Genomic DNA, 15,228 nt, shown 5'->3' with positions numbered 1-15,228 from the left:
CTTCCATCATGATAAAATGAATAATCACCTATTTCATCAGAAAACAAAGTAATAGCATTAGTATTCGCTACATGCCAGGACTTTCAGAAGGTTAGATTCGTTTGGCAGCCTCAGTCTGGGATGACTGCTTTATAAACATTATATAAACACTTAAAAACATTATTATACTACTTAATACTCACAATAAATACTCTAAGAGATACTGACCCAATTTTACAAATGTAAATGAACCACGATAATAGCAAGTGGCAAAACCCAAATTCTGCTTATCACCAGTGGCTCTTAACCCTATCCTGTCTCTCACTGAATTTAACACAAAAATCCCAAAGTCTTAAGAGTCCAGCACAGTACCTGACCCAAACAAAATAAACAAATGTTTAAAAGACTGACTAAATGAATGGATCACTTAATTAAAAAGGTTCTCTCACAGGAAATATCTCTAAAAAGGTTTCACTGTTTATCTAATTACGTAATCCCTTGAGAATGGTTTTAAGAGTGCACAGTTTGCATACTAACAGAAGGTTTATGAAATGGCTTATTTCTTTATCCTACAAATAATAATTCGTCTGTTCAACAAATATTAAATGAGAAACTATTTTTGTGATGCAGTGTTAAATTAAGATAAAAAGTAAAATAAAACTTGTTCCTACAAGATTCTATTCCATAAATTAAAGTCCACACAAGTCTCTAAACCATTTAACAAAACCAAAATGGGTAACATCTCCCTCCTTCTTCTGGTAGAGGAAAAAGAAGTAACATTAACTGAGCACCTACAATGTGCCAATTCTTAATCCTCAACACATACAGCTTCACCTAATCCCTTACAGCGAAGTGAACTAGCCCACATCTCCATTTCTGATGAACAAATTGGGACCTAAAGAGATTAAGTGCTTGTCTCAGGTCCCTCGGCTAATTACTACGAATACAGATTGGAACCTAAGTCTGTCTGACCAAAGGTCTATGTTCTCTTCTAAAAGAAATTAAAAGCATTTTTATTTGCTTACCAAGGCAGAGAATGGGTTTCTTTCCAAAAGAAGGTGAAAACACTGCTTATTTTAACAAAAAAAGAATACATCGTCTCAATCCTCACAATAGCCTATCAGTTATTATTCCAAACCAGTATTATAAACGATGAAGCTAGAACTCAGAAGTAGCTTGCCCGAGCACATACTGCAAGGAAGGAGAACTTTACCAGGTATGCACACAACACTAACCACAGGAAAAATGCAGAAAGACCTTAGCTCTTGTAATTCTAAGCTTAAGACTCATAACATCTAATCAGACTTTGTGTTTGCTAGGTGAAAAGGAATGGTAGATATCGATATCAACTTCCACTTTCAATCGATTTTCTAATAACATTCTATTACATGGCACCCGGAAGACTGGTCTGTAAATTTCAAGCCTACAGGCCATTTCATTATACCAAGCAATCTCTCTCTGGATTGTTAGCAAAGTACCAAACAATGTACTATTTTACAAAGCAAAGGTTTACCAAGAGAACAGTATGTTAAAATACATAAAATCAATATTTAAGTATTTGAAACTTTCACAGGAATAGACGAATAGTAAATATTCCTTAGCACTATTTTCAATGCATCATCTGAAAACTACTTTGTTTCTTGGTATATTTTTCAGGCCTAAGCTCCAATGACAGTTCTAAAAACCTTACTACCTTGGTCACAAAAATATTTAGTTTTACTGGACAGCTCTGTTTCTCAGAAATCCAGAGAAGCCTTTTCTATGGACAGTGGCTCAGGCATATTCCTAAGGAACGGTTCCATCCGTTTGTGGTAAAGCAAAGTGATGAGTAAGAGGGTGATTGAGTATTAATACAGAACATGTTTAAGTGTGTATCTTTATTTACATTTTACTAAATATAAAAGCATGCAATATAGCCCAAAGTTCAGAAACAAGTAGAATCATTCTACTGTAAAGTAACCAGATAGACACTTCCATGTTGGTTCCCCTCACTACAACACAAAGGTTGTCTTCATCCCTTAACCTCATAAAAACTACAGTTCTTCAGTAAGCTTTGCCGCTACCTGACCCACACCTAACTGTGAATCACTGACAACTGGAATGCATCACGAATTGCTTCCAGGACTGAACTAGCACTAGCTCAGCTATAAACTAAGAAGTAAACAAGTACAGAATATGACAGATCCTGGAGCGGGACACTGTTTACTTACATGGGAAGATACTCCTGTTATGATGGGAAACGTGTTGCACTGTCTTCCCCTGGCTCCAAAAAACAAACAAAACCAAAAAAACAAAACAAAACAACCCATACTTTGACAAGGTAGTGTAAGCGTGGCTCTATTCCCAAAAGTTTTGACCTCTCTCGTTAATCGCATAAGGACAAACGCTCATATAAGGACATCCGACACAAGGTGCCCGAGGTGCTGCCTATGGCATAACCTGGAAGGACATCACTTTATACAGAAACTGTGTTCTTACCCTGCACTACCCACAGTGATGAGCTGAATGGGAGGAAGAGCTACCACCATTCACCACAGCGAAGCAAATGAGAAGAAATCAAAACCAGACGCGCTCTGTCCTCGCCCCCGAGAAGCTTGGAGCAGGACTAGGGGCGTAAGCTGCGATTCCAAGCCAGCACTAGGCCCCCGTCACCTGTGCACCCGCGAGCAGCGTGGCGACAGAGCAGAACCATCAACATCTCCACCTCTGTCCTCTAGGCACAGCCAGGGACTGCGTCCCAGAGCCCGCCCCGACCAGGCCCGCCCCGCTATCTCCACCCCGTTATCCGCTCGCAGCCGCGCTCGGGCCTGGATTTGCCTCCCCGCCCTCCCCAACTTCGGCACGTTCCACTACCCCCATACGGTTAGGCCATAGCCCTCCGCAATTTCGGGGGAGAACGGTCGGGGTCCGAAGGGCGAGGAATGCGCTCGGCGCGGTTCCTCACCTCTGGATGGAGAAGGGGCACACAGCCCGCTTCGGTATCGTACTCATCCGGGCCGTCCGCCATCTTGGTGTTAAATCCCTCCTCCCGCTGCATGCCGGGAGAAAGCGTTTCACCCTCGCGGGGCTCGGGCGAGGCGGAGGGCACGCGCGAGGGCGAGCTCGAGCCCCGCCGGAGGCGATGCGGCCGCCGCCTCCTCCTTCTCCTTCCCCTCCCCCGTTACCGCCCCCTCTGCCCCCACTCCCCTCTGAGGGCGGGGGTCCCAGCGCGCGTGCGCGCGAGCCGGGCCGGCCCCGAGCGGGAGCGCGCTCTGCTGCACTGCGCCGGACCAGACGGGCGGAAGGCTCTGGGCGTGGGCAGCATAGCCCGGGGGCGGGCCCCCGGCACGAGGCAGATGTGCGCCACAGTCCGCTCGAGGGAGGCTGCCAAGGGGGGACTGAGTCAATAACGCGGGAAACCTGGAGGCGGCGCGGGAGCAAGACACAGCTCCGGCGCCGCGCAGCGGAGAACTGGGGGCTCGGGCAGCCGAGGCGGCCCACGCCCAAGAGCACCCTGTCCAGAGACCCCCGGGACTCCTTCCCAGAGACCCGGGGTGGAACCATCACCCGGCTCCAGGTACAAGGTTTTGGGCTGTCAGGCTTGAATCCAAATGTGCATCGTTCCCGAAGAAGACAGACGCACCCCTTTCCTCTACATTCAAAAAGGTCATCCGGCAATTTGTGCCTCCGGGGTCGCCCGGAAAAACACGGGTGAAGCTTGGGGCTTCCTCTTCCAGAAGCCTTTTTTAAATGATCCAGCCCGTCCTCATTGAGCTAACAGTAACTACATAAAAAATTTACACCCTCAAAGCCCAACAACCCCCATCTGCTACCTTTTAATGTAACCCAGGAATTCAGAACCGAAGTCACTTAAACTGAAATCGCCGAAATTTGAACCGGATAAAATGACTAAAGCCATTTTTAAACAGATATTAGAGGACTGTATGATGGGGATAGGGGAAATTCCTTCCTAGAAATGTGCTTATGGAACCATTAGAGAAAGCATGTATCTTTGTTTGTAGCTATTAAAAACTATAAACCTTAACTGCTGAGATGAAAATTTAGCAGAAATCATGAAACATGATCCTGATACTAACTTGCTTCCTGTTAAAGCCAAATCAGCCAAAGAACCACCGGGAAGAAGACTGGCATCTGATTAACATCAGATTTATTTGTAAATCAGGAGTAAGGGCACTCCAGAGGAAGCGTGGAAACCAGGAAATTGGAGGATGAAGTGTCTTTTGTAAGTTTTAGGTTCCCGCCAAAGGGAGTCAGGAGGGTCTGGGGAGAGCGGGAATCAGTTCTGGATTGGACGCTATTTGTGAGGTGGGATTTGGAAAAGTGGGGATTAACCAGGGATTGGATGCTGTCATGAGGAGAGGGCTGTTCACTAATTGGGTGCACCCAGTAATAAATAAAATAAAAATAGCTAATAATAGCTATTAAATAGCTAAGATAGCCTGGGCATCATTGGTAAAAGAGCAGTATGAGAGGTGGACAGAGCATTTTACAGCTGCTGAATGGCTGTGGGAAGAACAAGGTTCTCTGTTAATTTTGCAGCTGGCTTGTCTGTCCTCCAGGCACTGCCTGCTGCTTTTTCTCATTTCAGTCTGAGCTGATTTTTATTCTTTTTGGTCCTAGCCCAAACCAAGATTTTTAGTTTGATCATTTTACCCAGCATGCTTAACTAGACAGAATTAGGGTTCTCCCTTTGGACCTCCAAACTGCTTTTAGATGCGTTTTAACATGGACAGAAGTAATTTTTACTTCAGCAATTCAGTTTTCATCTTGCTCCTCCTTTTCCTGGATTTACTGGAAATAGAAGATAGGAGTAAAAAGAAATCATGAAAAAGTTGGCAGATGGAATAAAGAAGATATTGAATTGGGGAGAGGGACATAGAGACAAGGCATAGATAACAGGAAAGAATGTGTCATGGGTGCCCAGCTATGTAGAATGTTGGGGCATATGAGTTTTTACAAAAATGAAGATATTTAGCCTTGCTAGTGATCTTAGGCTCAGAGAGGTCCTAAATGGAAAGATCAACGGCCAAATTCAGCCAGCAAAAATGTTTCATTTGGCCCACGTGGTAGTTTTCCAAATGTCTTTTAAGTAGATCCCAAAATTCAATAAAGCAGGAGATTTACTTTAAAATCTAGATTTCAGGGTGCCTGGGTGGTTCAGTTGGTTAAGTGCCCAACTCTGGATTTTGGCACAGGTCATGGTCTCATGGTTTGTGAGATCAAGCCCTGCATGGGGCTCCATGCTGCCAGCGTGGAACCTGCTTGAGATAGTTTCTCTCCTCTCTCTCTGCTTTTTCCCTGCTCGTGCTCTCTCTCTCTCCAAGTAAATAAATTAAAACTTAAAATCTAGATTTCTAATTTATCTGGAAAACATGAGAGATCTGGGCCTCTTTGTTTGGTCTCTCCTGGACTAATGGCTCTCCTGCCTCACTCATTTTCATTGCCTGGCTGCTGTAGACACTTTTATTTGTGACTTCTGGGAATTCTACAACTTTTTTTTTTTTAATGTTTTATTTATTTTTGTGAGAGAGAGTGCAAGCAGGGGAGGGGCAGAGAGAGACTGGGGGACAGAGGATCCAAGGCAGGCTCTGTGCTGACAGCAACGAGTCAACTGTGGGGCTTAAATTCACAAACGGTGAGATCATGACCTGAGCCAAAGTCGGATGCTCAACCAACTGAGCCACCCAGGTGCCCCACGGGAATTCTACAACTTAAACATATACAGAATACTAAAAGTGGGTGAAAATAAGTTGAAACTACACAACCGGACTCCATGTTTGCCTTGCTCATTGCTGTATGACTGAGAACAATAGTTACTGAAGTAAAAAAGAAATCAGGATTAAGAGCAGCCATTCTTAGGAGAATATATTGAATATGCTTGGGTGAGGTTCAACATGGACCAAAATGAACCCTATAGATAAAATCAGAGTCCATCGTCATAATTGCAGAGTTCTTATCTACATGCAGTTTTGAGACAATATATTCAGGGTGCTATTAAGGACAGCCAAGAAAGTAGACATGTCAATGGATAAATTGGCAAAGGATAGCGTAGGATTATGGAGGAATGCAGAATAATTGCTGGAAGAATAAAATACAAAGAGAAAATGGACCCTGTTAGAGAAGAACTGTGAAATGGATTTAGAAGCAGAGAAGAATGGGGAATAATTACATAGATGTGGCTTCATAGGTAATTTCAGAGACTACTGGAGCTAAAGTCGTAATTAGAGATCATCCAGTTCTAGTCTAACTCCAGAATTTCACAAATAGGAAAATTTAAGAAACCTGCTTAAAGTAACAAAACTAGGGAGTGCAGAACTACATCTAAAAAACCTCCTGACTCTTCCCCATCTACTGTTCTTGGTTCTACCCCACATTTTTTCTGTTGTAATTATCCTCAGTGAATTATTATTTGTTCCATTTAATACTGTATTAAACATTTGTTCAGTGAAATGCTAGTAACCACAACAAAGAGATAACTTAAGATAACCATACAGATTATGTGACTTAGCTAAATGAGGTTCAGTAGTTCTAGTCCTTTGAATTCTAGTGAGATCATTGATTGTCAGATTTTCCTATAAGCCGTTTCATAAATTTCTATATCTCACTAGAATTGTGGACTCTAGAACCAAATAAGATACCACCTACTTAAAACTGGGATGGGATGGGGTGCCTGGGTGGCTCAGTGGTTAAGCATCTGACTTCGGCACAGGTCATGATCTCATGGTTCCTGAGTTTGAGCAGCTGTCAGCACAGAGCCTGCTTTGGATCTTGTGTTCTCCCCCTCCCCGTCCTCCAAAGGAGCACACACCTCTCACTCTCAAAAATAAATAAAACATTAAAAAAAACAACTAGGATGGGGCGAGATATTGCTTTTTAACACAGAAAAGAAGCACATATAGCAATACTCTATAATCTTATTTTAAATGAAATGAGACTAATATTTTTGCACTCATTCTGTATGAATCATTGATGTAGATAAAATGAAGCTGGGGAATTAAAGGAAATATGTAGAATTTGACATATGCAATAGTCAACTTCTAAGCCAACAATTCTCATCTTCTGGTGTTCACACTTTTGGTTAGTGCCCTCCCACACTAAATAGGGCTGATGTGCATAACCAGTAAGATAGTACAGAAAAACTATGTATGACTTTTGAGGCTGCATCCTGAAAGGCATTGCGGAATCTGCCTTATTCTCTCTTGGATTACCAATTCTGGAGGATCCAGCTGCTGTGTCATGAAGACACTCATGCAGCCCTGTGGAAAGATCCACATGGCAAGGAAGTGAAGCCTCCTGCCAACAGCCAGCATTGACTTGCCAGGCACATGAATAAGCCACCTTAATAGCAGATCTTCAAGCCTTCAGATGATTGCAACTCCAGCTGACATCTTCACTACAAGCTCATGAGAGACCCTGAGCCAGAACCACCCACCTAAACTGCACCTGGACTCCTGAACCACTAAAATTATGTGAAATGTAAGTGTGTATTTTTCTGAGCTAAGTTTGGGGATAATTTATTATACGGCAATAGTTAATACAGTGTGTAAAGCCTGAAACCCCTGAAATCATTTACAAAGCTATATGTTTGCAAGAATACAGCAGGATCAAAACATCCAGTTTGATTTCATAGAACAGTTTTTTTTCCGCTAAGTTTTACTCCCTTAACAGGAATGTGTAACAAACCCCCCAATGTTTGTTATTGGGGGGAAGGAGGGAGGTGTGGTGTGCAAATTCTTCCTTTCCAGGGAATGTTTAAAAACTGAGCTGGTCACATCCCTAAAGAGAAGGGAATCAGTACTAGTCACTTGGGTCGGCCCTCAAGAGCCGTCAACGAGAAAGACAATGGAACTTTGTGTTTAAAAATAACGAGGATTTGAAACAACAATGTGTATAATGAAGGGGGGCGGGGGAGAGAAGGAGAAAGGATTGTCCAGGTAGCAAGAGTATAGATTGCTGGATCTGAACTTAGAAAGTGTCCTGCTGCCAGGAAATGGGAGATTGTGGGGAGTGAGTGCACTCGTTGAAGACAAGATTCCCTTGTGAAGGCGCGTTGAGTACCCAGGAGCCTCACAGATCAGAGCTCTTGCAATACCCAGGGTCTCTCATTCAGTACCTGGAAAAAAATTTTTCTTGTTAGGCACCAAGACTCCCATCATTTTACTATTCCTCTGGAAATAACAAGGTATGACCATGCAAGGCAGTGCCACTAAGTTTTACTCTGTCTTTTGACCCTCCACCCTCTGCAATGTTCTAGGGCCCCTCTAAGCCCAAAAAGATCCTATAAGCACCTGCAAATGGGGAGATAGGAAGAGTATCTGAGAAAGGCTCAAGTGAACAAACTTGAGACTAAGACAGTGATCAATAAAAGCCTTTTTTATATGCATATGAACTTTTTTTTTCTGGAGAGAGAATCTATAGCTTTCATCAGATTTTCAAATGGGTATATAACCCAAAAAATGTTGCTCAAATCTAGGAACAATTAAAATGTAAAATCTATTTCTTTAGAAGTATTTCTCCCTTTTACATAAATGAAAAGTTATAATGGGGATTTTTACTGTATTATTGTATTATTTACATGATATTAAATTATTTGACTTGTAAATGACAATCTCCATAAGGACAAGAATACCAATCCTATACATAATACTTAGCATATTGCTTTCTCAAGGTTGTTATTCCATAATTATTTGTTAAATGAATAAATAACAAATGAAGAAGATAAGAAAAAAGGAAAGCATATATGAACCTTTATATGAACAAAATTTCACATAATTTATTTCTCATAGTAGGGAAAAGATGCAGTTATACCAACTTGGTTAGGATTCAGATAGTTTGTTTTGGTTTAAAATAGAAAATGAATCAGAGTATATTGGTTAATCTGCATTCCCCCTTCTCCCCATTACCTCACCCCCCAAATCCATTATTTGCTCTTTTCTGCCTTATGCTCTAGCAAACTGATCACCAAGGACTGCATGTCCTGCGCTATCTGGCCAAGTTGGCTGCTGTTTAAGTTTGGCTGATGGGAGGCACTGGCACAAGAAATAGGTCAGAGTATTTCTTCCCAATCCCCCTCTGCTTTGACAAAGCATCTCTGTCAGCAGTTTCATCCCTCTTAGATTACAATGCCTACCGGGTGGTCCCTCTTCTACAGTTCCAGCTAACAGCTGGCTCTCTTTCCTGTGTCCCCTCAGCCTGAGGAGTATTGCTTGTCTCCAGGTGCCTACCAGCCCTTGCTTGTTCCCTTCCCCCTACCCGCATGTATGCAGTACTTTCACTAACACTTATTCCTTTGGGTCATACGGAGAGAATTCTACTTCCTGGAAGGGCCCCTGACTTACGATACACATTCTAGGTACCAAGCACTATTCTAAATCCTTCATGCACATGTCCCATTTAATCCTCATGTGATGCCTAAGAATTAAGTACTGTAAATATCTCCCTTTTACAGGTAAGTTTACCCTTTACAGTGAGTTAATATGATGGCTACATGGGATTCTCTAGGACATTTACATACTAGGCAGTGTGCAAACAACTAAGGATGCATCAACAGGCCCTGAAATCAAATACGTAGACAAGAGCTAATAAGCCATTAGGTCGATACATGCTAGTTGATTATGTTATCATGACTAGATAGAAAAGTACACTTCTGTTGCCATAAAATTACCTCTTTGATCCAATGTCAAATACACTATTAGCTTTTCTATGAGAATTCAAGAGTCCCAGACGATTTTTTGTTATTGACTATCTACATAGTACTTACAATTAGTCACAACTTGAAGAGGAGATGAAGTTAATTCTTATTGGAAATACATCTTTTACATTGCTACCATAAGGCAATGAAAGCAGTTGAGAGAAGCTTTGTGCCACAGCCCTCTGTCTAAATTAGGGGAAATATGGAAAAGTCAATACATGGTTTCAGTAATCTTCCACATCTTTTCTACATCTCTACCTACCCTCTGCTTGCCCCCTGTATGCTGCCATTATGTTCATGTCATTTATGTTTTTCAGAATGACTGCTGGACTACAAGACTAGAGATCAAACCCATGCTAGGAACAGATTGGGTGCTCTTTACACTTTGTCTTAAAAAAAGAATAGGGCTTTTGTTGTTGTGGTGCATGAAGGAAATGGTCCCAACTATGACATCCACTCTCTTGTCACCCAGATTCTAGGACAGGATTCTCATATTTTAGGCATGTTTAACTTAGTAATGGAAAGGGCAACAGTTGTGCTTATAGTGCCTTGACTCACTATGCTGGACCCCTGCCAAGGTTCCTGTTCAAGAAGATATTAAAAGAAGTAATCTTTTACAGCAGGACTTCATTAGGACAGTATGCATGTATGGTAGCTATTGTAGGACTAGACTGTGACTAGGACGTGTCAATAATGTTCCTCAGCACTGCTATCCCTGACTCTTCCCCAAGCTCTGGTCCATCATTGTAGAAGAGATCCTCATTGATTCATGTCCCCTAAGGTTATGAGATCAGACGTAGGGGCTTTTCTCTCATTGGCTTATTTACACCGAAGAATCAAACAGAGTTGGAAATCTAACTACAGCTGGCTCAATGGCTTTATCTCATTTAGGAAAACGGTTTAGTAAATCAAACATTCTTCTATCCAGATTTTTCCAGGCTAGTCAGACCACCTGGGTTTGAATTCCGATTCTACAATCTTAATTCTGTGACCTGATGAAAGTTATATACTATAACATGCTTACGTGGTAGCCATGCCATTTCTTTTCATTTTTCTTTTTCTTATCTTGATTAAAAAAAAACTACTGCTAAAAAATGCTAACTATCATCTGAGCTTTCAAGCAGACATAATCTTTTGTTTTGGTGGAGGGTCTTGCTTTGATTCTGATGGCTGCTGAATGATCTTGGGTGGTAGCTGCTGAAGGCTGGGGTGGCTGTGGCAACTTCTTAAAATAAGACAACAGTGAAGTTTGCTGCATTGACTCTTCATTTCATGAATGATTTCTCTGTCACACACAATGCTGTTTGATACCATTTTACCCACAGTAGAACTCCTTTCCTTCCCCCATTTTTAATTTTTTTTTCTTTTCCTAAATGTAATTTATTGTCAAGTTAGCTAACATACAGTGTATACAGTGTGTTCTTGGTTTTGGGAGTAGATTCCCATGATTCATCACTTACATACAACACCCAGTGCTCATCCCAACAAGTGCTCTCCTCAATGCCCATCACCCATTTTCCCCATCAACCCTCAGTCTGTTCTCTACTTAAGAGTCTCTTATGATTTGCATGCCATTTCTTTTCATCTCGCTCAGGCTTGGATAGCTCTGACAGACCTTCTATTTGCTGTGATACAGCGTGGATGACGTTTTTACTTCCTTTCCTCCATATCTGAATCCAGTTTGGTTTCCAGTCAGTTTCTGTTTGAGAGCAGAGTATTTCATCTTCTGTTCACTTTTCTGTACCTTGAGGAAATGGCAGGAAGGAGAGAGAAGCTCTGGTGAGGAAAGGTAGAACTTGTGTTGCAGGATTTTCTTTTACCTCAATACCCGGGATTCCTTGTCTTGCCACATCAAAGAATGAAGAGGTGGACACAAAATGAGCAGCAGGAAAAAGTTATTAAAATATAAGATTAGAAAGGAAGAATAGTATGAAATCTCTCTTTACAGAGAGGTGACATTCGTAAGTGAATGCCGGAGGACTATAGGCAAGGGTCCTTGTTTTGTAAGGTTCTGGTCACCCCTCCCCCTCCCCTTCCCTTCCCCTTTGTTCCTTCTCAGGTTCTAACCTTATTTATTGGCTATACAACTCTGGATGCTGAGTTGTCCATTCCTGGTTGGTTCATTTTCATTGTATGAGGGGTGGTCTATGGCCATAACATTCCTTGTGGGTCATAGGTTTTATGGTCTACTTATTTTTAGTGAGGTCTTTTGTCAACTTCCTAAGGGAACCTGAGGGGAAGTAGGTGGTGTCTGTTACATTCTTAGGAAATTTTAGGGAGAGAGAGAGAGAATCCCAAGCAGGCTCTGAACTGTCAGCACAGAGCCCGATACAGGGCTTGAACCCACAAAACCATGAGATCATGACCTGAGTTGAAACCAAGAGTTGGACACTTAACCCAGTGGGCCACCCAGGTGCCTCGATAGTCTCCCCATTTTACTGAGTAGCCCTGGAGCTCTCTCTTTAGAGTTAGGTCCATAGTTCATTTTCCCCATTTCACCAGCCTTTCTTGCAGCTCTTTCTAGAAATGTACAGTGAGAAAATGAGAAATGTAGGGAGGTGCATTAGGTTTATTTCTATACAAATTTGGGGATATTTGTGTTAATTTCATAATTTGGCATTTGTTTCAGAATTGTTACATTTCTTTGTGTGTCTGCAACTTTTTTATTTTCTTTTTACAATTTTAGGGTATGCCCCTTTCATTTTCTGTTTGCCGAACTGGTAAATTTTCTAGACCTTTTGTGGGGGGGGCAGGCATTAAGGAGAAAAAGTCTGGGGGCACCTGGGTGGCGCAGTCGGTTAAGCGTCCGACTTCAGCCAGGTCACGATCTCACGGTCCGTGAGTTCGAGCCCCGCGTCAGGCTCTGGGCTGATGGCTCAGAGCCTGGAGCCTGTTTCCGATTCTGTGTCTCCCTCTCTCTCTTCCCCTTCCCCGCTCACACTCTGTTTCTCTCTCTCAAAAATAAATAAACATTAAAAAACTTAAAACAAAACAAAACACATTCTTTTTTATCTCCCTCACCCAAATCATTCCCACATAGTTAAGTCTCACTAATGAAATGTAAGGAAGGACTTCCATTACTAAATGCCCTTTTTCCCACTTCTAAATCATTAACGCACGTGGTAATTGAGACAAGACACAGTCCTAACACCCAAGGGCAATGCATTTGATCTTCTGTCTATCAGAAAGATAAGAAGAGCTAAACAGTTGTAGTTGCAGTATCTGGTATTCTCTGCTCTTCTCTTCTAGATTATACTTTTCTAAGCTCCACTCAGAGAGAAGGTGGCATAAAGATACCACATTAAGAGAATAAAATAGAACTGAAATCGTGTATCTGAATCTAAGCTTTACTACATTTTAGGCATTAGCACTGAGTTGCTACATCCCCAGACTCCTGCAGAATCCTATTCACAATACTTGCCTATCTAGGCATTAACAATTTTCTTTTCATCTTTTTTAAACCAGGTTTTTCAATCTTAAAAGTAATCATTGCACATCCTTTATAATTTATAAATAATAAAGTAAAAGCTACAATTAGAATTAAGTCTCTTTTCCTCCCCATTCATTCCAATAACACTTCCCAGAGTTAATCATAATTAATCAAAGTCTTCCCCCAATTTTAAGATATATACCTATATATCCTTAAGATTACATTCTAACTGTGAAAACTGTTCCACACCCTGTTGTTGTTTTTTTCCACTTAAGAATTTGTCTTGGATATCCTTCCACTGCAGCATATATAGTTTTAGTTTGTTCTATTTCATGGCTTAAGTAGTATTTTCCTGGGTCCTTGAATATCAGAATATTTTTGGCTTCAAGTAACAGAAAACTTGACTAAAAATGGCTTATATGATAAGGACCTTTATTGTTTCTTACAACAAGGAGTCTAGAGTCCAGTTAAGTCAACACTTTAGTAATTTCATGAAGATTCAAGTATTTTCCAGATTAATTCCACAGCTCATTAATATGATGGAGATTCAATCAGATTCTTTCTACTCTTCCATTTTCAGTAAAAAAGCAAGAAGCCTCTTGGTCACCACATTGTTGTAGCAACTATAGGCATTATTCATCACATAGCAGTATCCACAGGAAATAAAATGACTGTTCTTTCTCATGAGCCTCTTTGTTAAATCCAGGAAAGCTTGCAGAATACCATCCTTCATGTTGCATTGGTCAAGGTTCAACTACCTGTCCACAGTGAATCCAATCTTTGGCAAAGGAAATTAGACCAACCTGATTAGCTTACACAAGGGGTTGGCAAACTATGGCTTATAAGCAAATCTGGCTCATTGCCTGTTTTTGTATAGTCCATGAACTATGGGTTTTATATTCTTAAATAGTTGCAAAAAATCAAAAGAAAATCATATATTGTGATACAGAAAAGTTAGGTGACTTCTGGGGAAGATGGCAGAGTAGGAAGATCCTAGGCTCACATTGTCCTATGGATACAGCTAGATATTATCCACATCAGCATAAATAACCCAGAAAATGACCTGAAGACTAGCAGAACAGACTCTCCACAGCTAAACATAGAGAAGAGGCCACATCAAAGAGGATAGGAAGGGCAGAGACATGATCGGCAGCCAAACAGATTCACAGGATTGCCCACAGGAGCGAGGGATGCTGAAGGCATGGAGAAGGGAGAGGAACGGATCTCACACCAGGCACCCCAGCCATGGGGAACCCACCCTGGGAAGATAAATTGAATTCCCATAATATTTGGCATTGAAAACCAGAGGGTCTAACTTTGCATGCTCTTATAATCAGTGGGGCTTAACACCTGAAACTTTAAAACTCAGCCTTCTCAGCTCAGGGAGAGATGAGAGGGTGGTAGAAAACCGAGTCCCTGCCCTTAAAGGGACAACACAACAATACAACAAACTGCACCATAAAAATAGAGCATAGAAGCAGCAGTCTGAAAAATGCCTGGGGTATATGGGAGGGAGATACATTTACTAATCTCAGAGCATGTGCTGGAGGGGCAGGGATATTTGGGAGACTTCTCCAAGAACAAAAGAGCCAGTAGGTGCCATGCACCTCCTCTACTCCTCAGCCTAGATACACAGATACTTGTGGGAAATAGCACAGCTCAAACACTCTCCACCTAGCTTGCTAACAGTGTGCCTTGCTCCCACACTCTTATCCAGGTCTGCCCCCTCCAGCCTTGGCAGTTTTCCTAGACCATTTCAGGTCCCCTCCAGCACTGGACCAGCACACTCCACCCCCGAGTTTTCCTGCAGACCCATCCCCTTCAACACACATGGCAGGTGTCCATCCAAAGCAGCACCCCAAGCATGGCAGTGTGTAAGCAGCCACAACAGGGGCCAGCACCACCCCAAAGTGACTCCAGTCCCAGGGAGAGTGGAAAAAAAACATACACAGTAGTTCAACCGGGGCCCTAATAGACATCTAGTCTGACTCCAACTCTATCCACCAACAAAAGCTTCTTGAGGACAACATAGGGAAAGCACTCTGCAGATTGATTCTATCATAGCTTTGGCAAATCCCTGATCTGATTCAGCCCAAGGTGGCCCCAGACTGGCCCACTAACACTATAG

The 15,228-nt window shown here is 42.0% G+C and overlaps 1 protein-coding gene and 1 long non-coding RNA gene across 6 annotated transcripts in view; both read right to left on the bottom strand.

The window, feature by feature from the left end:
- Positions 1–3,132, bottom strand: part of ZDHHC17 (zinc finger DHHC-type palmitoyltransferase 17) — a 103,920-nt gene extending 100,788 nt beyond the window's left edge. For 2 of the 5 annotated variants that reach the window (XM_045467100.1, XM_045467098.1), the window contains exon 1: positions 2,924–3,132. In XM_045467100.1, the coding sequence (XP_045323056.1) occupies positions 2,924–3,016 (93 nt within the window). In that variant the 5' untranslated portion in view covers positions 3,017–3,132. Of the gene's footprint in view, positions 1–2,189; positions 2,661–2,923 lie in introns of those variants that run through there. The other 3 variants (XM_045467096.1, XM_045467099.1, XM_045467097.1) reach the window with 2 other exon arrangements.
- An 8,122-nt stretch (positions 3,133–11,254) lies between these two features.
- LOC123592133 overlaps positions 11,255–15,228 on the bottom strand; it is a 52,586-nt gene continuing 48,612 nt past the window's right edge. Inside the window, exon 2 of the long non-coding RNA XR_006709600.1 lies at positions 11,255–11,414. This is a non-coding gene — a long non-coding RNA (uncharacterized LOC123592133). The remainder of the gene's footprint in view (positions 11,415–15,228) is intronic.

This window comes from Leopardus geoffroyi, chromosome B4 (assembly GCF_018350155.1).
Source record: "Leopardus geoffroyi isolate Oge1 chromosome B4, O.geoffroyi_Oge1_pat1.0, whole genome shotgun sequence".
NCBI classification, from domain to species: Eukaryota; Metazoa; Chordata; class Mammalia; order Carnivora; family Felidae; genus Leopardus; species Leopardus geoffroyi.
This window is presented reverse-complemented; position numbering and strand designations above follow the sequence as displayed.